This window comes from Arctopsyche grandis, chromosome 6 (assembly GCF_051622035.1).
Source record: "Arctopsyche grandis isolate Sample6627 chromosome 6, ASM5162203v2, whole genome shotgun sequence".
In the NCBI taxonomy this organism is placed as follows: Eukaryota; Metazoa; Arthropoda; class Insecta; order Trichoptera; family Hydropsychidae; genus Arctopsyche; species Arctopsyche grandis.
The window spans coordinates 22,883,150-22,905,900 of NC_135360.1; the positions used below are offsets into that span (position 1 = coordinate 22,883,150).

General features: G+C 31.6%; 2 protein-coding genes across 2 annotated transcripts in view; both read left to right on the forward strand.

Annotated features, from left to right (window-relative positions):
- The window catches only part of LOC143912652 (neural cell adhesion molecule 1-A-like), a 186,173-nt gene extending 183,560 nt beyond the window's left edge, over positions 1-2,613 (forward strand). The window contains exon 10 of the mRNA XM_077431948.1: positions 2,348-2,613. Coding sequence (XP_077288074.1) covers positions 2,348-2,613 — 266 coding nt within the window. The remainder of the gene's footprint in view (positions 1-2,347) is intronic.
- A 12,377-nt stretch (positions 2,614-14,990) lies between these two features.
- Tps1 (Trehalose-6-phosphate synthase 1) lies at positions 14,991-22,332 on the forward strand. Its single transcript, XM_077433093.1, has 11 exons — positions 14,991-15,320; positions 18,428-18,584; positions 18,708-18,977; positions 19,054-19,171; positions 19,247-19,694; positions 19,775-20,212; positions 20,322-20,511; positions 20,600-20,737; positions 20,814-21,000; positions 21,086-21,192; positions 21,460-22,332. The coding sequence occupies exons 1-11, from the start codon at positions 15,196-15,198 to the stop codon at positions 21,718-21,720; spliced, it is 2,439 nt and encodes an 812-aa protein (XP_077289219.1). The 5' UTR covers positions 14,991-15,195; the 3' UTR covers positions 21,721-22,332.
- The last annotated feature ends 419 nt before the right edge of the window (positions 22,333-22,751 follow it).

Here is a 22,751-nt window from a genome sequence, read left to right on the forward strand (position 1 = left end):
GTTAGTATGGTTATTAGTATTCTGTCATAGAATCTACTGGTTAACGCTATAGTATATTATACTGTGTATTATATGAAAATAATACAATTTCAAAACGCTCGCAACGTTGAACGTATGCAAGTATCACATTCAGATTTCGCCAGTGCAAGTATCAACTGTACAAACTCACCTGTACCGATAGTATTGTAGGTATAGATGCAAAATAAAATGGGAAAAGTACTATTTATTCGATGTTCGCTCACTTTGCTTTCGTTGTTTGGAATACGCCGGCCAAAGTTGCGACCGGTTTTAATTAACAACTTTGTGTTTTAAAACGAATACGGGGTGGGAGCTGTGATGGGGTTAAAAGGGGGGTCGGTTCGCTATTGGCAAATGGTGAGTTCGCATCTGTTGTTTGCAAACTGTGCCACAAATCTGCATTATGCATTCGAAACCGCACTGCAAGAGTTATTTGCACGCTCGCCGTTCGCCCTGGTCAAATGTCATCCAAAACACGAACAATGAACAAATACTCCATAATATACATACATACATAAATATTATGCACAATATGCTAAATTGCTTATTTCATAAAATTTACAAAAAATAGTATTAACGTTGGAAAAACTCCCAAGTGAAAATACGTACTTTTGACTTTTGATTTGAACTGGACGACTACTTAGAGAGATTTTAAAGCTGAAAAGTACTACAAATAAAAGATAAAATACCCAACTATAGATTCCAATATTCATTTTGAACAGTAAATTGACAGATTTTGAGACATCGACCGAACACCAAGATATAGAAAAATCGCGCGATTTAAAAAACACATATATCTCCGAATATCCAGCCAATCAACATTTTTTATTACCAGATTCGTGTTTACTGGGCATATATCTACATATAATAAAAGTCATATCTCGTCTCTTAACCATTGTTTTTTTCAAACAGTGCTATTAAGTAGTATCCTATTTCCAGTGCCGGTTTTAGGGGGGGCTGGGTGGGTGGCGCCCGAGGGCGCCAAATAAGTTAGGGCGCCACTCGATGCGCCAAAGGCGCCTTTACTTTCTAAACTCAAACATTTGTACTTGGAAATTTCTATTCATTGAGTGAATGCGCATTCCCTTCTGTATTACAATTAACGTTTCCCTGTGGCAACCACAATTTAAACCTTGTGCTATATGACGCTGCGAAATCTTCTGTAACATGGCAAACTTTTTTCGATATCCTCCGAAGATTGGTTACACTGTGTATTTTCAGCTTCAATATATCGCTGGAAGATTCTAGCTGATTACGTACAATATTCCTAAAAAAAATATCTTAGATTCGAACAGTTAAACGATGTGGGGTTTTTTGTATTTCGTAAAAAATCTACTAGAAAGAGCCGATCTTCAAATTAAGCTCACCGCAAATTCAAAATCTGATATTATTAGAAATGAACTTATCAATTTAAATGCCTTTCTTTCAAATAATGTTCAAGGTTATGCTTTTGCTGTCCCAAGCCCAGAAAAAGGAGGATGGCAATCTATATTTTTAGAAAAAAAATATTTTTTTAAGGATGCTTAGAAAAAATTGCCCAAGGGCGCCATTGGATGTACTGCCTATTTCCATGAACTAATCATATTTTAATTTTATTTTTGAGTTTTACGAAGTATGTAATTTCATCAATTGATCGTGTCAAATACAAATGAATGTTCATGTATAAACATATGATTGTTTTCATGAACTGTTAAAGTATCGTAAACGGAATTGTAAGGGTTTTGTGTCGTTTTATTGGCATATGTAGTATCGATCACGCGCACGTCGAGTGTAATCGCATATTATTATATTTATTGCTTTAATTATATACATCTAGATATCAAAATTGCGCTCGTAGGTATTGTAGATTCTACACATATGTATATGTTGAAATAATAAACATGAAAATGATACGCATATAATGCTTAACGTAAATATTTACCAAAAATGCATGGCGTTGCCGGATTTTCAGTGTGGGCTTGACGCGTTCGCTTATCGCACTTTTGCATTCAATAATTTTTATCAACTCGTGTTCTTTAAAAATTGTTCGTATGGGTTGGATATTTATAGGCGAGTTTTATTTATGATTCATTTGTGAAAATAAAGTTTATAAAATTGAAATTAAAAATTGATTCGAGCGATTCGAATGCTGGAATAGTATAATATTTACAAGTCACCGAGTCGGAAAATCGAATTTAAAGCAATTCATACCCGCTCGGAGAATTTTCCATTTTACGATAGTTAGGCGCTGTTTCTCGGCTCATTCGAAACATGAACGGTTTTATAATATGGCGTTGTATTGCATTTTTTTTTTCATTTATAATTTAACGTGTTTGATGTTTGTTTTCAGGTGCTACGTACATTTTGACTCATCTCGAACAAAATACCGAGTACGCAGTGCGAGTTATGGCTAGGAATCCTGCAGGACTTTCGTTCCCTTCATTGACTCGTCGATACCGCACTCTGATCTTACAGCCTCAAGGTGTCCTCTCAGGAGCTTCTTCCGTATATCCTTCGTTTGCGTTTATTTTCGTCCTGATTGGTGTCAATGTTTTGACGAGCTCGCATTTCATCATGCATACTAAGCGAAGACAGAACGCTCTCTTGGCCGAATAGAAGCGTTTTATTTCTAAAAGAAAAGTATATTTATAAATTATTTATTTATACGTTTGAATGATACGAGTACGAAGCGGATCGTCCGATAAGAATAGAAAAATTAAAAACGTTTCGATCGGTGACAACGTCTTTTGAAATCTTTTCTGATTATTAATTTCTATGTAATTTTTGGCTTTGTTCATCGATAATCCTTTTTTCGTATGAATTTTTAATGCATTCCTTAAATTTAAAAATAAAAACATTAAAAACGCAGCAATATACCAAAGATTTTACAGTTTAAAGCCATCATGCCATCGATTGTCTATAAAAGAAAAATTGCTAAATTCAACGCCTAGAAGTAATACTTTCCGTGCTATTCAAAATAACACGATTTCCATATATAAATTTATATATTATATAAAATATAAGGATTTGTATGTGTTTATACTCGTTTTTATAAAAGTAATCGTAAAATTCTGACATACCAATTAATCGTCGGATGAAATGAGAATGATGTTGTGAATGAAGATACATAAATGAGCGAATATTATATATTATATGTATGGTTAAATAATGTAATATATTATAAATACATTGATAAGGCAAAAGAAAGATTATATCACTATATACGATGCGAACGACAGTCCTTGCGAACAATAATGAAGGAATAGTGATTTTAAATTATTAATTTATATAAATGTATATTTATCGCGTTTGTATAAACAATAAATATACATATTCGCGAAAAGTGTGATAAAACAGAGACAGTGGAAATGTACTGAAAGGTAAAAATTAATCTCAATACTAAGATAATATATGTATATTACTCTATATATATATGTATACATACCGTGTGTTTATCTCTATTCTTCTTTATAGTATTTACACGTGAAATATATATTATACTGTGTATGTGGAGGAAAAAACCATCGTAGCCTTATGCATAAGAAAACCATCATGACTCCTTGACTAGAACTAAAACGTCATATTTTTGCCAATTTTAATTCTACGTGATTAATGAATGTTTATTAAAAAAATCATACACACAAAAAGTTTAACTTACATATGTACATATATTGTACAATATAAGAAAAATGTTTTGATTTTCAGTTGAAATTTTATGATATACAAAAAGTGTTCATCTACGTGAAAAGTTACCCATCTCAATATATTATATTATTATATATTTAAATAAAAAAAAAAGATTATATAGTATATTTATGTCAAATGTTGTATTCCTGATGTTTGCTTTGATATTTTAATTTTAGAATTTTAGGCTTCGTTGTTGTAAATGTTGAATATTGTAAAGAGAAAATGGTGAAAATGTTTTTATTGGTTGAGATTATTTGTAAATTTTAAAATATTTATCACATAACACAGGAAAAACCTTCGAGTCTATAATGCTGAAAATTCACCAAACTGTTTGTTCAAAGTTGTACTCCATCGATGCAAATATGCCTATTTAAAATTATATTATACTATTGCTTGTTTTAAATAAATTTATTATATCATTTGAATCGTCGTCAATTCTATGGGCTACAACTTTTGCAAATATAATATTCCTAATGCTTTTGCTTTTCATATGAATACCCAAAGAAAAGGAGTTTACCGATCATTTATATTGTATGAATTTTTCGTACGTGTAAATTTTAGAGGCATTAAATGTAAATAAAATTATGAAATTTATTATTTTGCAACTTATAAATAGAATATAATGTCTTATTATAATAATATGTCGATCGATTTCGTTTATGACTTGTATGTATTATATTATTTATATTCATATGATTTATTCAAACTTGAAATCTAAACTGTCACAAAATAGTGTAATCTATATGTATGTATTATATATTCGACTGTAATGTTTGTGATATTCATTTATTGTACTTGTAATTTCTGATTAGTGGTTTACTTTTTCGGTTTGTTTTAATTTTTACTTACTTCAAATATTATATTTGTATACATTCCTGTCACATATGTATGTGTATGAGCATTGAAGAAAAATCAAATATAAATACGTTTTTCGAAGGTGAATTTTATTATTAATTTATGTTTACTGAGGGTTCATTGTCTTTACCCGGTCACATCAGTTATGTCAATATGCATTTGATTTACATATAAATACGACAATTATAAAGTCTATAAAAAATCGCAAAGGCAACCTTGATGTGACTCTTATCAGTTTGAAAACTCTGATCATGCAAAAAACAAATGGCATCATTAGTTTTTCATTCTGAGAAAAACCGCTTGAGGAAAATTCACAACACATCAGAAATACCGACGTTTCTGATATTTCAGCACAACTCAAGCCAGAAACTGAAAAATTGTTCTATAAGGTTCTATAAATGTTCTAGTACTTCCTATAAGGACATATTCATATGTTCCGTAATGTGTACGTGGCGTATCCGAAACACCACCGATATTATACAGCAGTGGATGTCACCGAAATGTATTGAGCAGAACCGGTTTTTATTAGCCACTTTGACGTGAAGTTAAAGTGGTAAGTGCACCTGTACTAACGAAATTGCGTCGTATTGTGATCATACTGACTCAATGATACAACGTAAGCAATATTGCGCCATATCGTTGCGCTCTGTAATGTATAAGTAAGCCGATTTTGCCTTGCACTAGACCAAAACTTATCTGAAAGTGCGCTGCTGTATAGTATGGATAGATGCAGTCTTTTTCGTATACTTCAGTGCTGTATAATATGAATTGACCTCTATTCATACTATACAGCGATACATGTCACCGAAACATATCAAGCAGAACGGGCTTTCTTTGACCACTGTGGCATTCGCGCATGTGTGATGTGATAGTGGCGAGTGCACCCGTACTCGCCACTATCGCAAGAAAGATTGCGTCCTATCGTTGCGCTCTGTCATGTACATATGTATATGTAAGCCGATTTTGTCGAAGCAAGCATGAATGTGCCGAAAACGGGTGGTGCTGTATAGTATGAATAGAAGTAGTCTTTTACGTGCAACGCTGTGCTGACCTGTTGACATACAGTGCTGTAGAATATAGTAGAAACCGACTTTAAATCATCCAACTTTGTATTTTTCATTTCATATAACAAGAACATGAACACTCACCTCGTTCTTGATCGCTCTTAAGCTCAGATCACTCCTAAGCAACGAGTGCACTTACAGATACAATACAATCAATATACATAATCATTTTATACAATGCAAATTCAAAGAAACATCCACAGTGACATATATGGAGAAATTTTTGCTGCATTTTATAATCAAATTGGCGAACCTGAAGACGCTGACTAGCTTGAGATTAACAAGATAGATAGGAAATGAGATGCCAATTGTACAGGAACCTTTTCAATGAAAATCAAAACAATTGGCAAACTCTGATAAGTAACGATCGACCTAGAGTCATAAACCAAGTTCTGGTCAGCAGCGGGACTCTAGTGGGACTCGAACACGTGACCACTCGCTCGAAAGCATAATATGCTAACCAGTCCACGCCGCTGGATTCAAATGAAAAATTATAGCATCCATTGTGTGCAATCGTTAATAGACGAGTCACACGGATGGTGTTGTTAATTCGATATTAATTCACCGCGAATAAAAAATATTGTTATGGAACATTCCGTTCGGCGGTGACGCAACACTGCACGTGGCAGTTGCATTCGTATATGCACTTTTGTCATTTACGATTCACGCTCGCATCTTGTGATCACAAACGTGTGTATCAGATCGGAACTGCACACTGTTTAACCTTTTGCGTGCACAAACCAAAACAATTTCCTAGCCCCGGTATGCCAAAAGAGTTAATTGTCCCGTTTTGATAAGCACGTGCAGTTTACATGCACCTAATTTAAAAACAAGTGTCGTGGAAACTTTTGTAACTACTCTATAATATAAAATTTATTTATTTTGTATTTATTGTTATTTACTTTCATACTATCTGATCATTTTAAATCTCCGCATTCGTCATTGACATCGTCACGCGAATTGTTTACTTAGCGAACGACAGAGATAAACAGAACTAACGTTTTTATAGGTGAGAGTTCATCGTCTTTTTTGTTTATTTTATAGTTAATTATTAGTTCGTCGTTTTTGCACGTACTTTTTATGGGGTATTCACGTGGGCGATAAGCGATGCATTTATCTCAAACCACATACGTATACATATGTACATACATATGGTCTAAAGAATTACTCCGTCCTGTTATTACCTTTTGGGTTATCTTTATTAATTTACTGTCGATTGTCGTTTATTAATTCTCAGATTACTTACAATTCAATTGTGAATCATTTCGCATAGTTTTGCCCCATAGACGGAATAGTTTTTTAATGAAAAATTTGCGATAATCATACAATAAATTCTCAGTACGTAACATATGTATGTACATACATACATGCTTTATATTATAGCATCAAATAATAGTGGAAATCGAACGGTGATAAACAATAGGCGCATATTATTAACCTTGAATGGTATATGCAGATATGAAACTGATAGCGGTCGTGATAACGATTTTCAATCGGTTACTTTTTTCGTAATTTCACCCAAGTATTAATAATCGTAAAATTAATAGACCATATCACAATTTAACCTTATAATTGTCAGCAATAAATAAAGATGAATTATATATACGATATTAACAATCGATAATTCATTGAATTTTGCGACAATGGAATTCTTACATTTGAGACGTTATATTTGAAAGTCCAATTTTCAATTTCAAAAACACTATTTCTGTTTGAGTTGATTCACAAATTGTTACCACTTATTTTAATTCGATATATCCAGAATCTCGGAATAGCTGAATAAACGTATTACATGCTACCAGTATTTTTAAATAATGTTAAGCGCAAAACATTATATTCAATGTTTTGCGAAATATTTCTCGAAATGATGAGAAGTGGACACTTAAAAATATAACTGTTTATATGTATAAGATATGATCATTAAATATTTATTTATTTTTATTTTAAATATAATATATAAATACTAATTGACTAGGGACCATGAAAATATAAGTGTATACATACATACATATAAATAAGTCAAAATTAATTTCATTTCTGAGCATTGAAATATATGTATTCTGTATGATACCTATGCTTACAATTTAATATTATATTCATAAAAATAGAAAACAGTATCAATATAACCAAAATAATTGACAAATAATCGTTTGAAAACCAAGTAAAATCAAAAAATTAAGATAGGGAGGGGCAATGAGAGCAATTTCAACTTAAAATATTGTAACTGAACTAAGCTCTTCATATCTTCGAAATTGTTGCGCAATACATATGTTGTTGTGCCTAAACTAGTTTATATATAAATTATAGAATATAAATTGTGAAAAGTCAACCAGTGGTTTTTGATGATGATTTTTGCCAATTTGATGTGTAACCGTTTCACCAATGAAATCTGATAAATTGGCAAACTCTGATTGAAAACGATCGACTTAAAATCACAACTATCCAACTCTTACCAGTACTAGTACAGACATACTTCCGAATATATTATTTTCAATCGAGGTCAATCCAGGGCTTGAACCCGGGAACCTCTCGGTGATTAGCATTAAGGCAACCACCAATTTTTGCTGGTGGCTATTTACATATACTATTATAAAAACATTGCGTATATTCGTATTATATTTAATAATAATACAGTTTTAGTACGGTAAAATAAATATATAAATTCAAAATATACATCAACATACACGTATGTATGAGTATAATGACGACAACAACAACTATGAATAAGACATATTTGTATAATTCAATTTATATACACCCACCCCGAACTGGTCAAATCATGACTGTTGACTGAAGGTGTCAACAGTCATGATTTGACCAGTTCATATTCGAGTATTTGACAGCAGTGAGTATTTGACGTACCTCACGTTCGAGGTTATTGTCGCTAACAGCCAGCCACCTTGGCAATTCCCATCCTGTTCACGTACAAATTAGCATATTTACGTGCATTTTTCCGCGACACATATCTCCTCTCCTGTTCTGAACTCCTGATAGTTGTAATATTTATTTCATTATTATTTGAAAAAAACATCCCTTCTGTTTTTACATGTGTGTATATTTTCCTTGAAAGTGATGTAATATATGTTTTACACTAGCATATTTATAAAAAGGTAATTGGATCATTAGTCACATCACGATCGCCCAAAAGACAACTTTTGCCATGAAAATCGCGAATACAGAATATTTGGCACTTGAATTCTCGTTAGTATGATAGTTATCGTTATTATGATGGACTTTTCAGCTGCCAGATGTTCCGTTATAGAGATTTTAGTGACTTTTGGGCGAGTGCTTTGTGACCAATAACACTGAGCAACAAAAATATTACCAGAGTGGAGACTAACCAACCTTTACTAAATTTGATCCACTGAATTCGAATATGATAATGATTTTCGTTGTTACGCGATCGTTTACGAGATATGAGCGTTTAACAAGAAGCGTGATTTTTACAGTTTTTTTACTTTTGCGGTCTTTAACCCAAAATCTAGTATGGCTGTGCTCAAAGTGAGAATTGGAATCAATAGTCAGATGTTTTTTCTATTGATTTTTATTGTTTTAAAATACTTATAATTAATTATCTAGCGAATTTTAAAAGTCAAAAATATATTTTCTTAACGGATTTTTTCTCCGTGATATTTTGCATTTATTGGGCCAGATTTTTATTTCACCACGTTTATAAGGATTGGTTTCCTATCTCAATATTTTTTATTATCTAAACGTACTAATTCAAGCGGTAATTTCATTAGAAAGACTTTCGTTCAGATCCCGTGTAACTCAAAAACGTGATTTTTTGTTGATCAGTGTAATCACCAAACCTTATAAAAACTCATTTTAAAGTAAAGTTAAAATACAAAATGTTGAACCCTTAATATGTATGTAAATACACAGCATCATTAGTCACGTTGAAAAGTTAACTGCATGTTCAATTTAATCAAATCGGTTGACACTCATCATGAAAGGGTGACCTCATATTTATCAAAACGTCAACGGTAGGATATGCTCTCAACCCGGTCGTGAAAAATAATAGCTCTCAATTATTTTACACTCGTATAAAATTCGTCACGATAACACTAAGCGGATTGAACGATATAAATAGAAAAAAATATATATTGCATACCGTAATACTAGCCGATCGTAAAAATTAGTTCGTCCAATTGATAAAATTTCAGAATTAGTTTTAGAGATACGTCAAATACGGTAGTGCTAATTACGATCGTTATATATTATAAGTCACAACAACGCGCAAGTGTATATACCTGTAGATAAAACAAGGAAAAACCTTGCACTTCAATTACATCTTCTGAATAATATTTGAATGCACTTACACACTTATACGCTCGTTGTTAAATGCACGTCATTAGCAAACCGGTCGATTAGTATAGTTATTCAAAAACACGTCAACCTCAAAAAAAACAATCCCGTTGCGCTTGTATTGTACTCTAGCGGGAAAATTCTGGACCTCGGAAAATCGCCGAGTGGAAAAGCGACCACGTGGTGTTCACGTGCAATTATAAGCGATTGCATCGTAAAATCACTCGTACATTTACATACACGTAGCTCCGTATAAAACCATATAGTATGTGTACACACGTCAATAATTAATGCTAATAAGATAGGTTATCAAAACGAATAACACCGTCAGAACGATACAATAACATAGCACGTTTTATTCAGTGTGATCGATGCACTTATACAGGAAATTAATCGGACGAATGATTTGTATTCCGGTGTGTGGGTAAAATCATTGAAGTTAATTTTATGCAAGTATCATTTCATAGAGGACAATGGTTTACGATGTATGTACATATGTATTTGCGGTCAGATTGAAAGGTTCAATCTGGTTAAGGTGAGTTCATTCAGGTTAGATTGTGCCACGTAATTAAGTTTATCAATTTGTTTCAGAGTAAAATTTAATGTACATGTGATAAGAGTAGGATTCCTGACATGGAAATATGTTTAAAAATTCTATCACATTATAATAATTCATATTTGTAAATTGACACCGAATTATTCCCAGTTCAATTCAATTCATTGAACTTTCATTGAAATTTATCTCAACTAACCCAAATTAAATAAAGATTTAACTATATTTAAGATTAAAATGTTTTCAAGTAATAAATTCTATTATTTTCATATAAAATTCTTTTTTCATTGAAGCTATCGATAATATAATATAATATTACATTCGAAGGTAATGATAGTTGAAGGTTAAAATAATATAAAGGTTATAACTCTAATATAATGAAATGTTGTTCATATTTGCTATATAAATTGATAATAATAAACAGGAAATGTTCCATATTATTTAGTAGCATCGTATGAAGAAAGTGGTTCCATGAAATTTGACTCTAAGCTACATACATAGATTAAGAGTTGTTGATCTCAATGATGCCAAAATTGGTTCAAGTGTGTTTTGGAATTTGATATAAGCAAGGACACGACATATGGAGTTCGGTGACATCCTATATTTTTATTTTCTTTTATCGAGAACAACTGGTGTATTTACAAACATTTACGGTCGGACATGCTATCACGTCAATATTTACGATTTGTTTTCAGCAACATATGCAAAAACGTCAATCCCTAGAAAGAGCTCACATGGCAAATGACACGTAACAGAAATTAGATATGACATATATGTGTATGTAAGTAACAGCCAATATGGAAAATGATTTAGAGACAATTAAATTTGGTATATATTATAACTGAATTGCTAGAATAGTCGTTACATTTTCTACAAAGCTGTAAATAAATTAGTTATTGGAATCTCTCTGGGAATTCCAGCGCCGTATTTAATGACCATATTACACATTGAGATCGACATTTTTAAATGAAAAATCCATTGTTACTCTGCAGTGATTGTCCCCTTGGAATTTGGCGTCCAGAAGACATTAAAAATATCATCTAAAACAGATAATTTTGACACCTGAAGCTTACTATGTATTTTGATACATTACAAGACTAAAAGATTTTTTCGAAATCTTTTAGTCCGAATTAAATGAAATCTTTTTATCTCAGACGAAGATTGAGTATGAAAAACAAATTGGACTTATGTACATAAAAAGAGATTCTCGTCAAGAATGAAGACGGCTCAAATCTTATGAACGATTATAAATAAAAGATAAGTACAAACATATATGTATGTATGTACATACTAGGGTTTCTGACCCGGGTCTACCCGGGACAGACATTCCCGGGAATTTACGGAATTTTTGTTGTCCCGTGTCCCGGGAATTTTTATCTCGAATCCCGGGAATTGGATTTAAAAAAATATTGAAAACATACAACATTTTTACGACTACACGAAGGGAAATAATAAATCAAATACACAAAGAATTGTAAAATATTCTCAAAAAAATGGAAGAACGAAGAAGCCTGAAACTGAACACAAATTTTAAATAATTCTGATTTTATACCGAATAAAACATTCTTTAAATGTTGTAATAAAAGCGAATATATATCCTACGGTGAAACTATTATGCAGCGAGTATATTATTCTTGTATTGACGATTCCACAATGGAAGAAACTTTTTTAGATTCGGATGAAGATGATTCAGTTGTGCATTTAACGATGAATGGAGAATTAAATAAGGAGTTATCAAAGACGAATATACAAAATAACGTAAATAAAAATAACCTCGACTTTAAAGAACAAATTAAAATTTACGTGCTGACAGGAGAAAAACCGATAATTTAAAAAAATTGTTTTCGTCCCTTTTAACAATAAAACCAACTTCGACCGAAACTGAAACAGTTTTTTCCATTGCTGGAAATTTTTGTACTAAATCTAGAATTAGACTTTCGGATTCTCATTAAAATATTTTAGTATTCTTAAGAAGCTACTTTAAATAAGTTTACTTTTATAATTGAATTTTTTCGAGTCAATAGATACATATGTATATTATGTACTGTTTTATAAATAAATAAATATTTTTTATTAATAAAAAATATATTAAATTTAAAAAGAAAAGTTATTTTACCTGTGTCCCGGGATCCCGGGAATCCCGGGAACGATCCCGGACTCCGTCCCGTGTCCCGGGAATTGAAAAATTCCGGGAAATCAGAAACCCTAGTACATACATACTTCCCTTCTCTGATATCTTTGTAAATCCTGTTTATTATTATTCATAAAACATTATATTTTCTCTTTTATAGCATAAATAAAAACTCATATTGCAAAAATTATCAAATATACAATAAAACAAAAGGAGATATAAAAACATCAGAATTTTTTTTCAAAAAAACTACAATCAAAAGTAATTCAGGGGCCTTATAAATGTTAGAATTTATTATTTCAATATGATTTGATGAATTTTACTGAATTTGCAATAAAAATGTGTAATTCCATCCTCAAAATTGCAAATTGTATACATTTTGCATATCAAAAAATTATCATATACTCATACATATATATGTGTGTATGTATAATATATTTATTCTGTGTGTCTGTGGAAGATAACGCTCGCCGTACTACATTTATAATAGTCGTTTCGATTCGACATACATATGTACATACGTCACAGCCAAAACACTGCCAACAAAACGTACGAATATAATAACAAAATAATAAAAAAAAATTATATATACTGTTTGCACCAATGTTTCCTGTAGGCTAGTAGACGGTGGTAAGTCTTTAAGCATTTAGTGCCATCTATTGAAAATTTATTTAATGAATTATTTTTTATATTGTTTATACATATGTAGGTACATAAGTAGGTAGTTTTTACCATTTTTTTCCATATTAAACAATTAAGTATAAATATTAAATTAAATATGTATATTTAAAAGGTATTTGAAAAAAATTCTATCGCGTGCGAATCAACACATTTCTTTTAATTTTTTTTTTAATGACTTAATATGACAAAACCCATGCGATGATATTTCATCGGGTACAACACTAGTACATATATATTTTGCATGTTTTTTTGCTATACAAATCCACAAATTTCAAATCAAAACCATCAAATTTGGTACAGGTAGTATCTCAAAGCGAAAATCCTCAAACAAAAATATCCAGGCGAGTGTGTTTTGTTTGCTATGAAATTAAGTCGAAAACACACAGCGATGCGCGTGACACGTGGTTTTTTTTAGATACTTTTGAACATGCGAAAAAAATGGGCCGTGCCTTGCACATATTCATGGAACTCCCAGCACGCCCCGCCCCAAAATGACTCCCTGGAGTGATTTCGGTAAAATCGTACCTTTGCATTTATCCTTGCTTGACAGTGATCGATAACGGTGTATCCCATATTTGAAGAAATGTAGGAGAACTAGTCGACGTGCCACATTCCGTGCTGTTTTTTCGCCCTTATAGTTTTAATATAGGGTTACCAAATTTGGTACAATACCTCACAACTAAAGGGCGAATAGGGAGCGTGCTTTTTCCAATAATCAGGGCGTTTTGGGTCTACTTACAAAGCTAGAATGCAAAAAAAAAGGTTAGGCGAACCTTTAAGAGAGCACCGCGAACAATTAACAATGAACGGCACGCTTCCGGTCCGCTCACTACTTAACACAGCTTAAGAGGGCTCGACACCAGCGCTTTGTCCATACAAACGTATTAGACTTCTCCCTTCCTCAATTATGGCACTAGAGAAATTATTTTTTAATATGCTATGGATATCCACCATTGGGTTGCATCTATCGTTTTATTTTTTTAATTAGTTATTTTTTATAGGAGCTAGGAGCCGCCAAACATCAATAAAAAAGCATATTTTTTACACCCACGAAAAGTGTCCAGCGTGCTTATTTAACGGTCGATTTAAAATAAAATACGCGCATAGTTGCACAGAAAATATCTTTCTCATACCGATGATGATTTTTTTTTTTTTAATTGGTCCAGTTTCGGAAGAGAAAATAGGAGAATACGAAACCTCAATTTTGTCAATTTAAAATACGTTTTATCTGGTCGAAGCGCAACTGTCGCATTCACTCAATATATATATATATTGATATATACTGTCGCATTCACTCAATATATACATACACTCAATATATATATCGAAGAAAGGAACGGCAACAAAATTAAGGTTTCGGGTGTACAGCCCTCTTAAGTCGCAGACTGTTTTTATAAGGTCTCGGTCACACTTTCATCGCAACCAACCTTTGTTATACTAGTCGCTGTACATATATTGAGTAATATTATTGTTGCATACAATAATTTGATGTTTTGCCTATTTCTATGACAGGTAATCAGTGTTGTCGCTGTCCGCTAGAATGTCGACCGTTTCACCACCCTCTTCCAATCAAATGATCCGTAGCCTAATTGCATCTAGAAGTATCCATCGATTCACAGCCGAAGTGCAAGTGACCCAAGATAGCTTTCTGCGTGAGTCTCGGTGACCCAGCTCGCACTTTGCATCCTCGATTTGCGATGACGCGCCTCCGATCATTCTGCAACATATAAGCGAACGAGCGATAGTTGGATCGTCCAGTGTTGTTCGGCGCCCAGTCTCGAGCTGATCGTCTTCTTCCGCGCCTCCTGCATCGGAAAACCCTTTTCGCAAACAATTCGCATCTATCCGCACGGTTCGCGTGTGTTTCGCATGTTCTCGTGAGGTGGTGTTCGTAGAGGGTTCGTTAGGGAGGATTGAGGATGTCGACGACGAAGATGGGCGACTCCAAAGCAAACTGCAAGGGAAGCATGATTGTAGTCTCCAACAGACTTCCATTTGTGCTCAAAAGAAATGAGAAGACCGGCGAACTCGAAAGAAGTGCTAGGTATGTCTATCTATCATAATAATATGTGACCAACTGAACTTTACCAGGTGAAAGATTATGTCAAATTATGTAACGTTACATACAATATCTGAAAAAATATATCAAACTAGTGGTTTTACCCGGCTTCGCTCGGTATTTGTAATATAAACTGCTTAAACAATTTATTTAAATTTATTTGAATATTCATTTGTTTGTTTTTTTATTAAATTTATCGTCACAAACCAAACAAACATCCATATATACAGAGTCTCTTTCTTTATTATACATATATTAGATTTCAATTATAATGCGTTCACCGAACACAGCCATTATACATGTGTGATATGCCTTTTAGCACTTAAATTACCTTTATGTATACTTAGCACCAAAGGAACTATTAATAGTATTGTGTATTTTTCAATTATATCGTCATGAGTTTTAATGTAAATTCAAACTTATGTACATATGTATTATCATTTAATAATCCGCAAGATTGCAGCTGGAAATTAAAGAGTATGATTATAGAGGAAAAACTTTTTTGAATAAAAGCAATATATCAGTAATGAATGCAAACGCAAATATCGGAAGGCAAAGATCGAAAATCGAAAAATAAAAAAGGGTGAATGGTCAACGGTACATACTTACTTAATTTGCGCGAGCAGGATACAACAGGAACAAGAGGAACAGGCTTTTCCTCCCGTATTCTGCGCGCTTATATTAATACGGGAGGAAAAGCCTGTTCCTCTTGTTCCTGTTGTATCCTGCTACCGTAATGTACCGTTTACCATGCATCCTTTTTTTTATCTTTCGACTTAAGATCTTTCGATTTTCGATCTTTGCCTTCCGATATTTGCGTTTTCGGGCGTTTCACATTCGGGCCCGTGAGGTAGACCCATTCATTACTGATATATTGCTTTTATTCAAAAAAGTTAGCAGTTAGCACCATGCTCCGTCTCTCTTTCTCCTCTTGAAATCGTATATCGTGGAAAGAAATGCATCATATTACTTCGTTCACATGAGTGGCCAACAAAAACCGAATTTTTTTTTTCAAAAAATTTAACTTATTCCGTTGATCTGAATTGTGATATTTTAACGAGTGCACAAAGGCCATTAGTATTATATATTATTTTACATAATTTGATTTTAATCAGAGAACTTGATCAATATATTGTACTTTCACACAATTAAATATTTAAATAAACACTAAAACAAATTGATATTTGAATTCAATGTATGTATGTATGTACTTACATATATAACATACAATTAACGGGCTGAAATATACAATGATTTTTTTCATGCAAAACGTTATATTATATATAATTCGGTTATCTTTACTATCCTAATTCTCTCCTTCTCGGTTATCTTTACTAATTTCGTTATACATATGTATGTACATAGTTTAAAAAATATACATGTATATTTGACATCTCCATTATCATGTGAAATGAGAATCGCTTTGTTTCATATGCTATATATTTCGATAATGATAGCTTTGAAGCTATAATTATCTAATATAAACATATCTAATTGAAGCTACATTTCTATTAGAAAAACTTGGAATCAAATTTTTCTGTCTAGAAAGCAACCTTATCTGAAACTAAATGAGTAAAAATATCAATTTCAATAATAAACTGATAAAGCATTATCGTATTGTTAGTAAATAGTATTTTTCAATGCCCTTCGTGTAGGTCACGTTTTGAAAAATAAATAAAAAATGTAACTATTTATTTTTTTATCTTCTGGGAAAAAATTACATAAATAAAATATCGATTTAATTATTTATTTGAATATTCAAATTAAATTGTTCATCAGTTGAGAATATTGTGATTGGAATTATGTTACATGCTGCGCATACTTGTTTTCCTTGCATCAAAATGAATTTTATTTCACGCTAAAACACATTGCTATGAAATAAACAATAATTAATCGCGATTTTATTAAAAAAAAAGGAATAATGACCCGTATTGAACTGCTACTAAAGATAGTACAATAGTATGAACAACAGCATCCCTTTTCAGTAAACAAATTATTTTGACAAGATTATTCGATTTACAATTAGTTACATATATTTGACAAAATAATCATAAAAAATGTCATACTTTTAATAAAATACATAGCCAAAGTATTCCACTCAAGTGGAGAGATAGGAAAATAATCTCAATTGTAATGTTATAACAATGGTGATATCAAAATCGGCTGCAATTAATATTATTTGCAGTATTTGTTATGTTTTATGACCTTTTTCATTTTAAATAATAATTTATACTACCTCTAAATATTTTACAATATGTAATAATATGCCATTGGATATATAGACATATGTACATACCTTACAAAATACAATTTTATACATAAGCATTCAAAACAAATTACAATTACAGTTGGTTCTTATATATTTGTGCTGAGTGTAGATGCAAGACTATTCTGTTTATTTGATATTTTTACTTTATCTACTATTATTATAGTTCTATTGTTTTTTTTATTATTTATTTAATAGTATTTTTGTCTCTATAAAGATTTTTTTCTTTTCTCTTTTATATTTTCGATCATTGTGGCGCATTAGGAATTGCTGTAATGCCACAATGGTCCAAACTGAAATAAAATTATTTATTAATTAGCACAAATTCGTCAACATCTTAAAACAATATTCATTACGACTAAAGAGAGTACTGACCTCATGCTCTCTTATCAACGTTAGCAAAATGTCTCCAATAACATAATATTGATATTCATTATATTATGAATATTTTTGATGTAAATTTTGCATCACTGTAATTCAAAATCAATTGTATGAGTAGAATTTTTAATATAAAGATTATTGACTTAATGTGTTACAAAAGTAATATTAAATCTTTTTTTTTACATTATTATGCTCTGTTTGCAAGTATGAATGTATGTATGATAAGTGAATACACTTTAAGAATATCTTCAAGGGCATATTGCACATAAATCACAACAACGTAAACACACTAACAAGTCATATTGTGTTTAATAATTATTATTTTACTGCTATGGAAAATTACAAATAATGTTCAAGTGAAAATTGTTATGTAAATAATATCATTCTTGATTTGTAAGAATAAATAAAAATTATAATATACTGTAATTCACATTTATTATTTTAGCGCTGGTGGATTAGTAACGGCCGTAGCTCCCATTGTCATAAATGGAAAAGGAATATGGGTAGGATGGCCAGGTATACATTTGGATAATCCCGATGAGAAAATACCTGAATCTGATCCTGATGATCAAACTCCTACTGCTGGACTTCTTTCAAGCAAGGTATTGATTCAAATATACATACTTTATCTAACTAAAATTAATATATTATACATACATATATATATGAAAACACTTTATATGACTACGTTGCTTAAAAGATTCCATTGATCGGTGTGATTTTAGGTAGTCGTAGTGAACTCGGAGAAAAAAATATTTGATAAGTACTACAATGGTTGTTGTAACGAAACGTTTTGGCCCCTCTTCCATTCCATGCCAGATAGATCTACATTCATATCTGACAATTGGAAAGCTTATGTTCAAATGAATCAAACTTTTGCTGACAAAACGCTTAAAGCACTAAAAATGGTGATCGCTGAAAAGAAAGATGATGTCACACCCATGGTATGGATACATGATTATCATCTCATGTTAGCGGCCAATTGGATAAGACAGGTAACTTTTTTTCATTCAGAAATTTGTTACTTCAGTTTCAGTGAGTTTCATATGCTTATTATTTATTACTCAATAGGGTGCTGAAGAAAATGGAATGGCATGTAAACTGGGCTTCTTCTTACATATTCCATTTCCACCCTGGGATATATTTAGATTACTTCCATGGTCTGATGAAGTATTGCAAGGAATATTGGGTGAGCATACACTACTTAAAAGTATTATGTATTTCACTATTGTTCTTTTTTTATAAACTAATATTTAATTTTCAGGCTGTGACATGGTGGGATTCCATATTCAAGACTATTGTTTAAATTTCATAGACTGCTGTCAAAGGAATCTTGGTTGCAGAGTCGATAGGAAAAACCTTTTGGTAGAACTTGGAGGGCGAACTGTACGAGTTCGACCGCTTCCTATCGGAGTACCCTTTGATCGATTTGTAGAGTTAGCTACAAAAGCTAAGCCCCTGTTGCCAAGCAATCAAAAAATTATCTTAGGTGTAGATAGATTAGATTATACTAAAGGATTAGTAAATAGATTAAAATCATTTGAAGTCTTATTAGAAAAACATCCTGAACACATAGGTGAAGTTACATTATTACAAGTATCAGTACCTTCTAGAACCGATGTAAAAGAATATCAAGAATTAAAGGAAGAAATGGACCAGCTTGTTGGTAGAATAAATGGTAGATTCACCACTCCAAGTTGGTCACCCATTAGGTAAGAAATAATGAACGATGTTTTAATATCATCGTAACGATTGTCATTGTAATGAAGTGTGTATGTATTTAATTTTACAGATATATTTATGGCTGTGTTAGTCAGGATCAATTAGCTTCGTTTTATAGAGATGCGAGCGTAGCATTAGTTACTCCATTGAGAGATGGAATGAATTTAGTAGCCAAAGAATTTGTAGCTTGTCAAATAAACCCATCTCCAGGTGTTTTGATCGTCTCACCGTTTGCTGGAGCTGGTGAAACCATGCACGAAGCTCTCATTTGCAATCCATATGAAATAGATGTTGCAGCTGAAGTTATTCACAGAGCTTTAACTATGCCTGAAGATGAAAGAATACTTCGTATGAATCATCTGAGGCGACGGGAACGAGATCACGACGTCAATCATTGGATGAAAAGTTTCCTAAAGGTTATGGACGCTCTTGAAGAAGATCGCGATGATATTGGAGCAACAACAATGCAACCAGTAACAATAGACGACTTCGATGATTATCTCTCAAAGTAAGATTTAAGTTTGATTATAATGTTTGTATATCTAAAAGCAGCAGTTATAATTCCATACGTTTTTTTTTAATATTTGTATGATATCTAACTATGTTTATCATTTTAGATACATAGGTCATACACACAAGCTTGCACTACTTTTGGATTATGATGGTACATTAGCACCAATCGCTCCTCATCCAGACCTTGCAACTTTGCCCCACGAAACAAAGCACACGCTTCAAAGACTATCTAATTTATCCGATGTTTACATAGCGATTATTTCTGGTCGAAACGTTGATAATGTTAAAAATATGGTGCGTATATAAAATAAGACATTTACATTAAAAACATGTTTTCAACTTAGTTAAATGATAAATTCAATTACTTTTTGATCATTTCAAGGTTGGAATTGAAGGTATCACATACGCCGGTAATCACGGACTAGAAATTCTACATCCAGATGGTAGTAAATTTGTACATCCTATGCCAGTAGAGTTTGAAGATAAAGTTAGTGAACTATTAAAAGCGCTGCAAGAACAGGTGAAGATAACTTTGCATACACATTTTTTATTTTTATTTTTATCCCAAATATTAATTATATGATTTATTACAACAGGTGTGTAGAGATGGTGCTTGGGTAGAAAATAAAGGTGCTTTATTAACGTTCCACTATAGAGAAACGCCATTACATTTAAGAAATGCATTAGTTGAACAAGCTCAAACCTTAATTCAAAACGCTGGTTTCCGAGCTGCCACTGCACATTGTGCAATTGAAGCTAAACCCCCAGTTCAATGGAATAAAGGTACTTTTATTCAAAAAATATTTACATGCATATATTTTATTTCTTCTAACATATCACTAATACTAAATTAAATGTGTACTATTAGGTCGAGCGTCAATATATATATTAAGAACTGCATTTGGTGTAGATTGGAGTGAAAGAATCAAAATTATATATGCTGGTGATGATGCTACTGACGAAGATGCCATGCAGGTAAAATATATATATATATATATATATATATATATATATATATATATATATATATATATATATATATATATATATATATATATATATATATATATATATATATATATATATATATATATATATATATATATATATATATATATGTATATATATATATATATATATATATATATATATATATATATATATATATATATATATATATATTTAAAAAACAATATTTTATTAAAATATGGTATATTTTATGCAAACTAAATTTTTATATAGGCACTAAAAGGTATGGCCGCAACGTTCCGTGTGGTTTCATCCCATATCATCAAAACATCGGCTGAAAGAAGACTTCCATCGACAGATTCGGTCCTGACGATGTTGAAATGGGTTGAACGTCACTTGAGTCGTCGCAAGCCTAGGAATAATTCATTAACATACAAAACTACTCGCAAGCGAGATGTTGTCAAGATGCACATGTCGTTTGATATTAAAGATAACATTAGTGGAGCCAGCTCAGACGAAAGTGTTTCAAATTAATTCCATATAAGAAGTCAGTACATATGTTATATCAGAAATTATCATCACATCATTTTCAAATGAGTGAGGATTTCAATTGACAGAAAAATCACTGCAGTGCAGTTTCATTTTGTCATATAATACTGTCAACTAAATTAGTACCTAAATTATTTTTCTTAAGAATATATTATATTGAACTTTTCATGTAACAACATGTTTACATTTTCATAATTTATTGATATTAATAATCATCATAATTTTAATAAATAAATCAATATTTCATAACCATGTTTTTCTGTGATTTGAAATATATTTTTATGCTTTACTGTTTTATAAATGTTATTTTTTATTGCATACAAGATAAACCAAATAAATTAAAAATGTATGTATGTATGCATGTATCCACATAAAGTATTGAAGTAGATCAATGCTATCGTTGATTTCCTTCACACATAATATGTATTGTATTAATTTATATTGTCTTCCATTTTCACACTCATTGTATGTATGAATCGCATTTGTGTATGTATGTTTAATATATATATTTTCTATAAGTAGATATGTAAAATACTCTTTATCTGAAATTTCAAATGTTTCAGATGTTTCTATTAAAAATGTCCATTAATTAAACTATCTTATTATTTTATTGCGTAAAAAATAATTTTCCTTTTAAGTAGAAAAAAAAGATATAGCGATACGTTATATTTAAAACCATAGTAGTAAACATCAGCACAACTTAATTTATAAAATAAAGAAGAAAACTCAATCTGATTTCTTATAACCACATACCAATTCACATGTGTAAGAACAATGGTTGATTGCGGCAATCAGCTAATTTTACTGCTGCCAGCCATGGCCTATGGTAATAGTTAATTGGATTATTACGCACATTCCGATCGCCCAAAGGACAATTTATGCAATGAAAATCGTGAATGCGGAATATTTGGCACTCGAGTTCTCGTTAGGATGATAGTTATCTTTAGTATGATGAACTTTTCGACCTTAAATGAACATAATGAAAAGGTAAATTGCCTAAAAGTAATGTTTCAGGT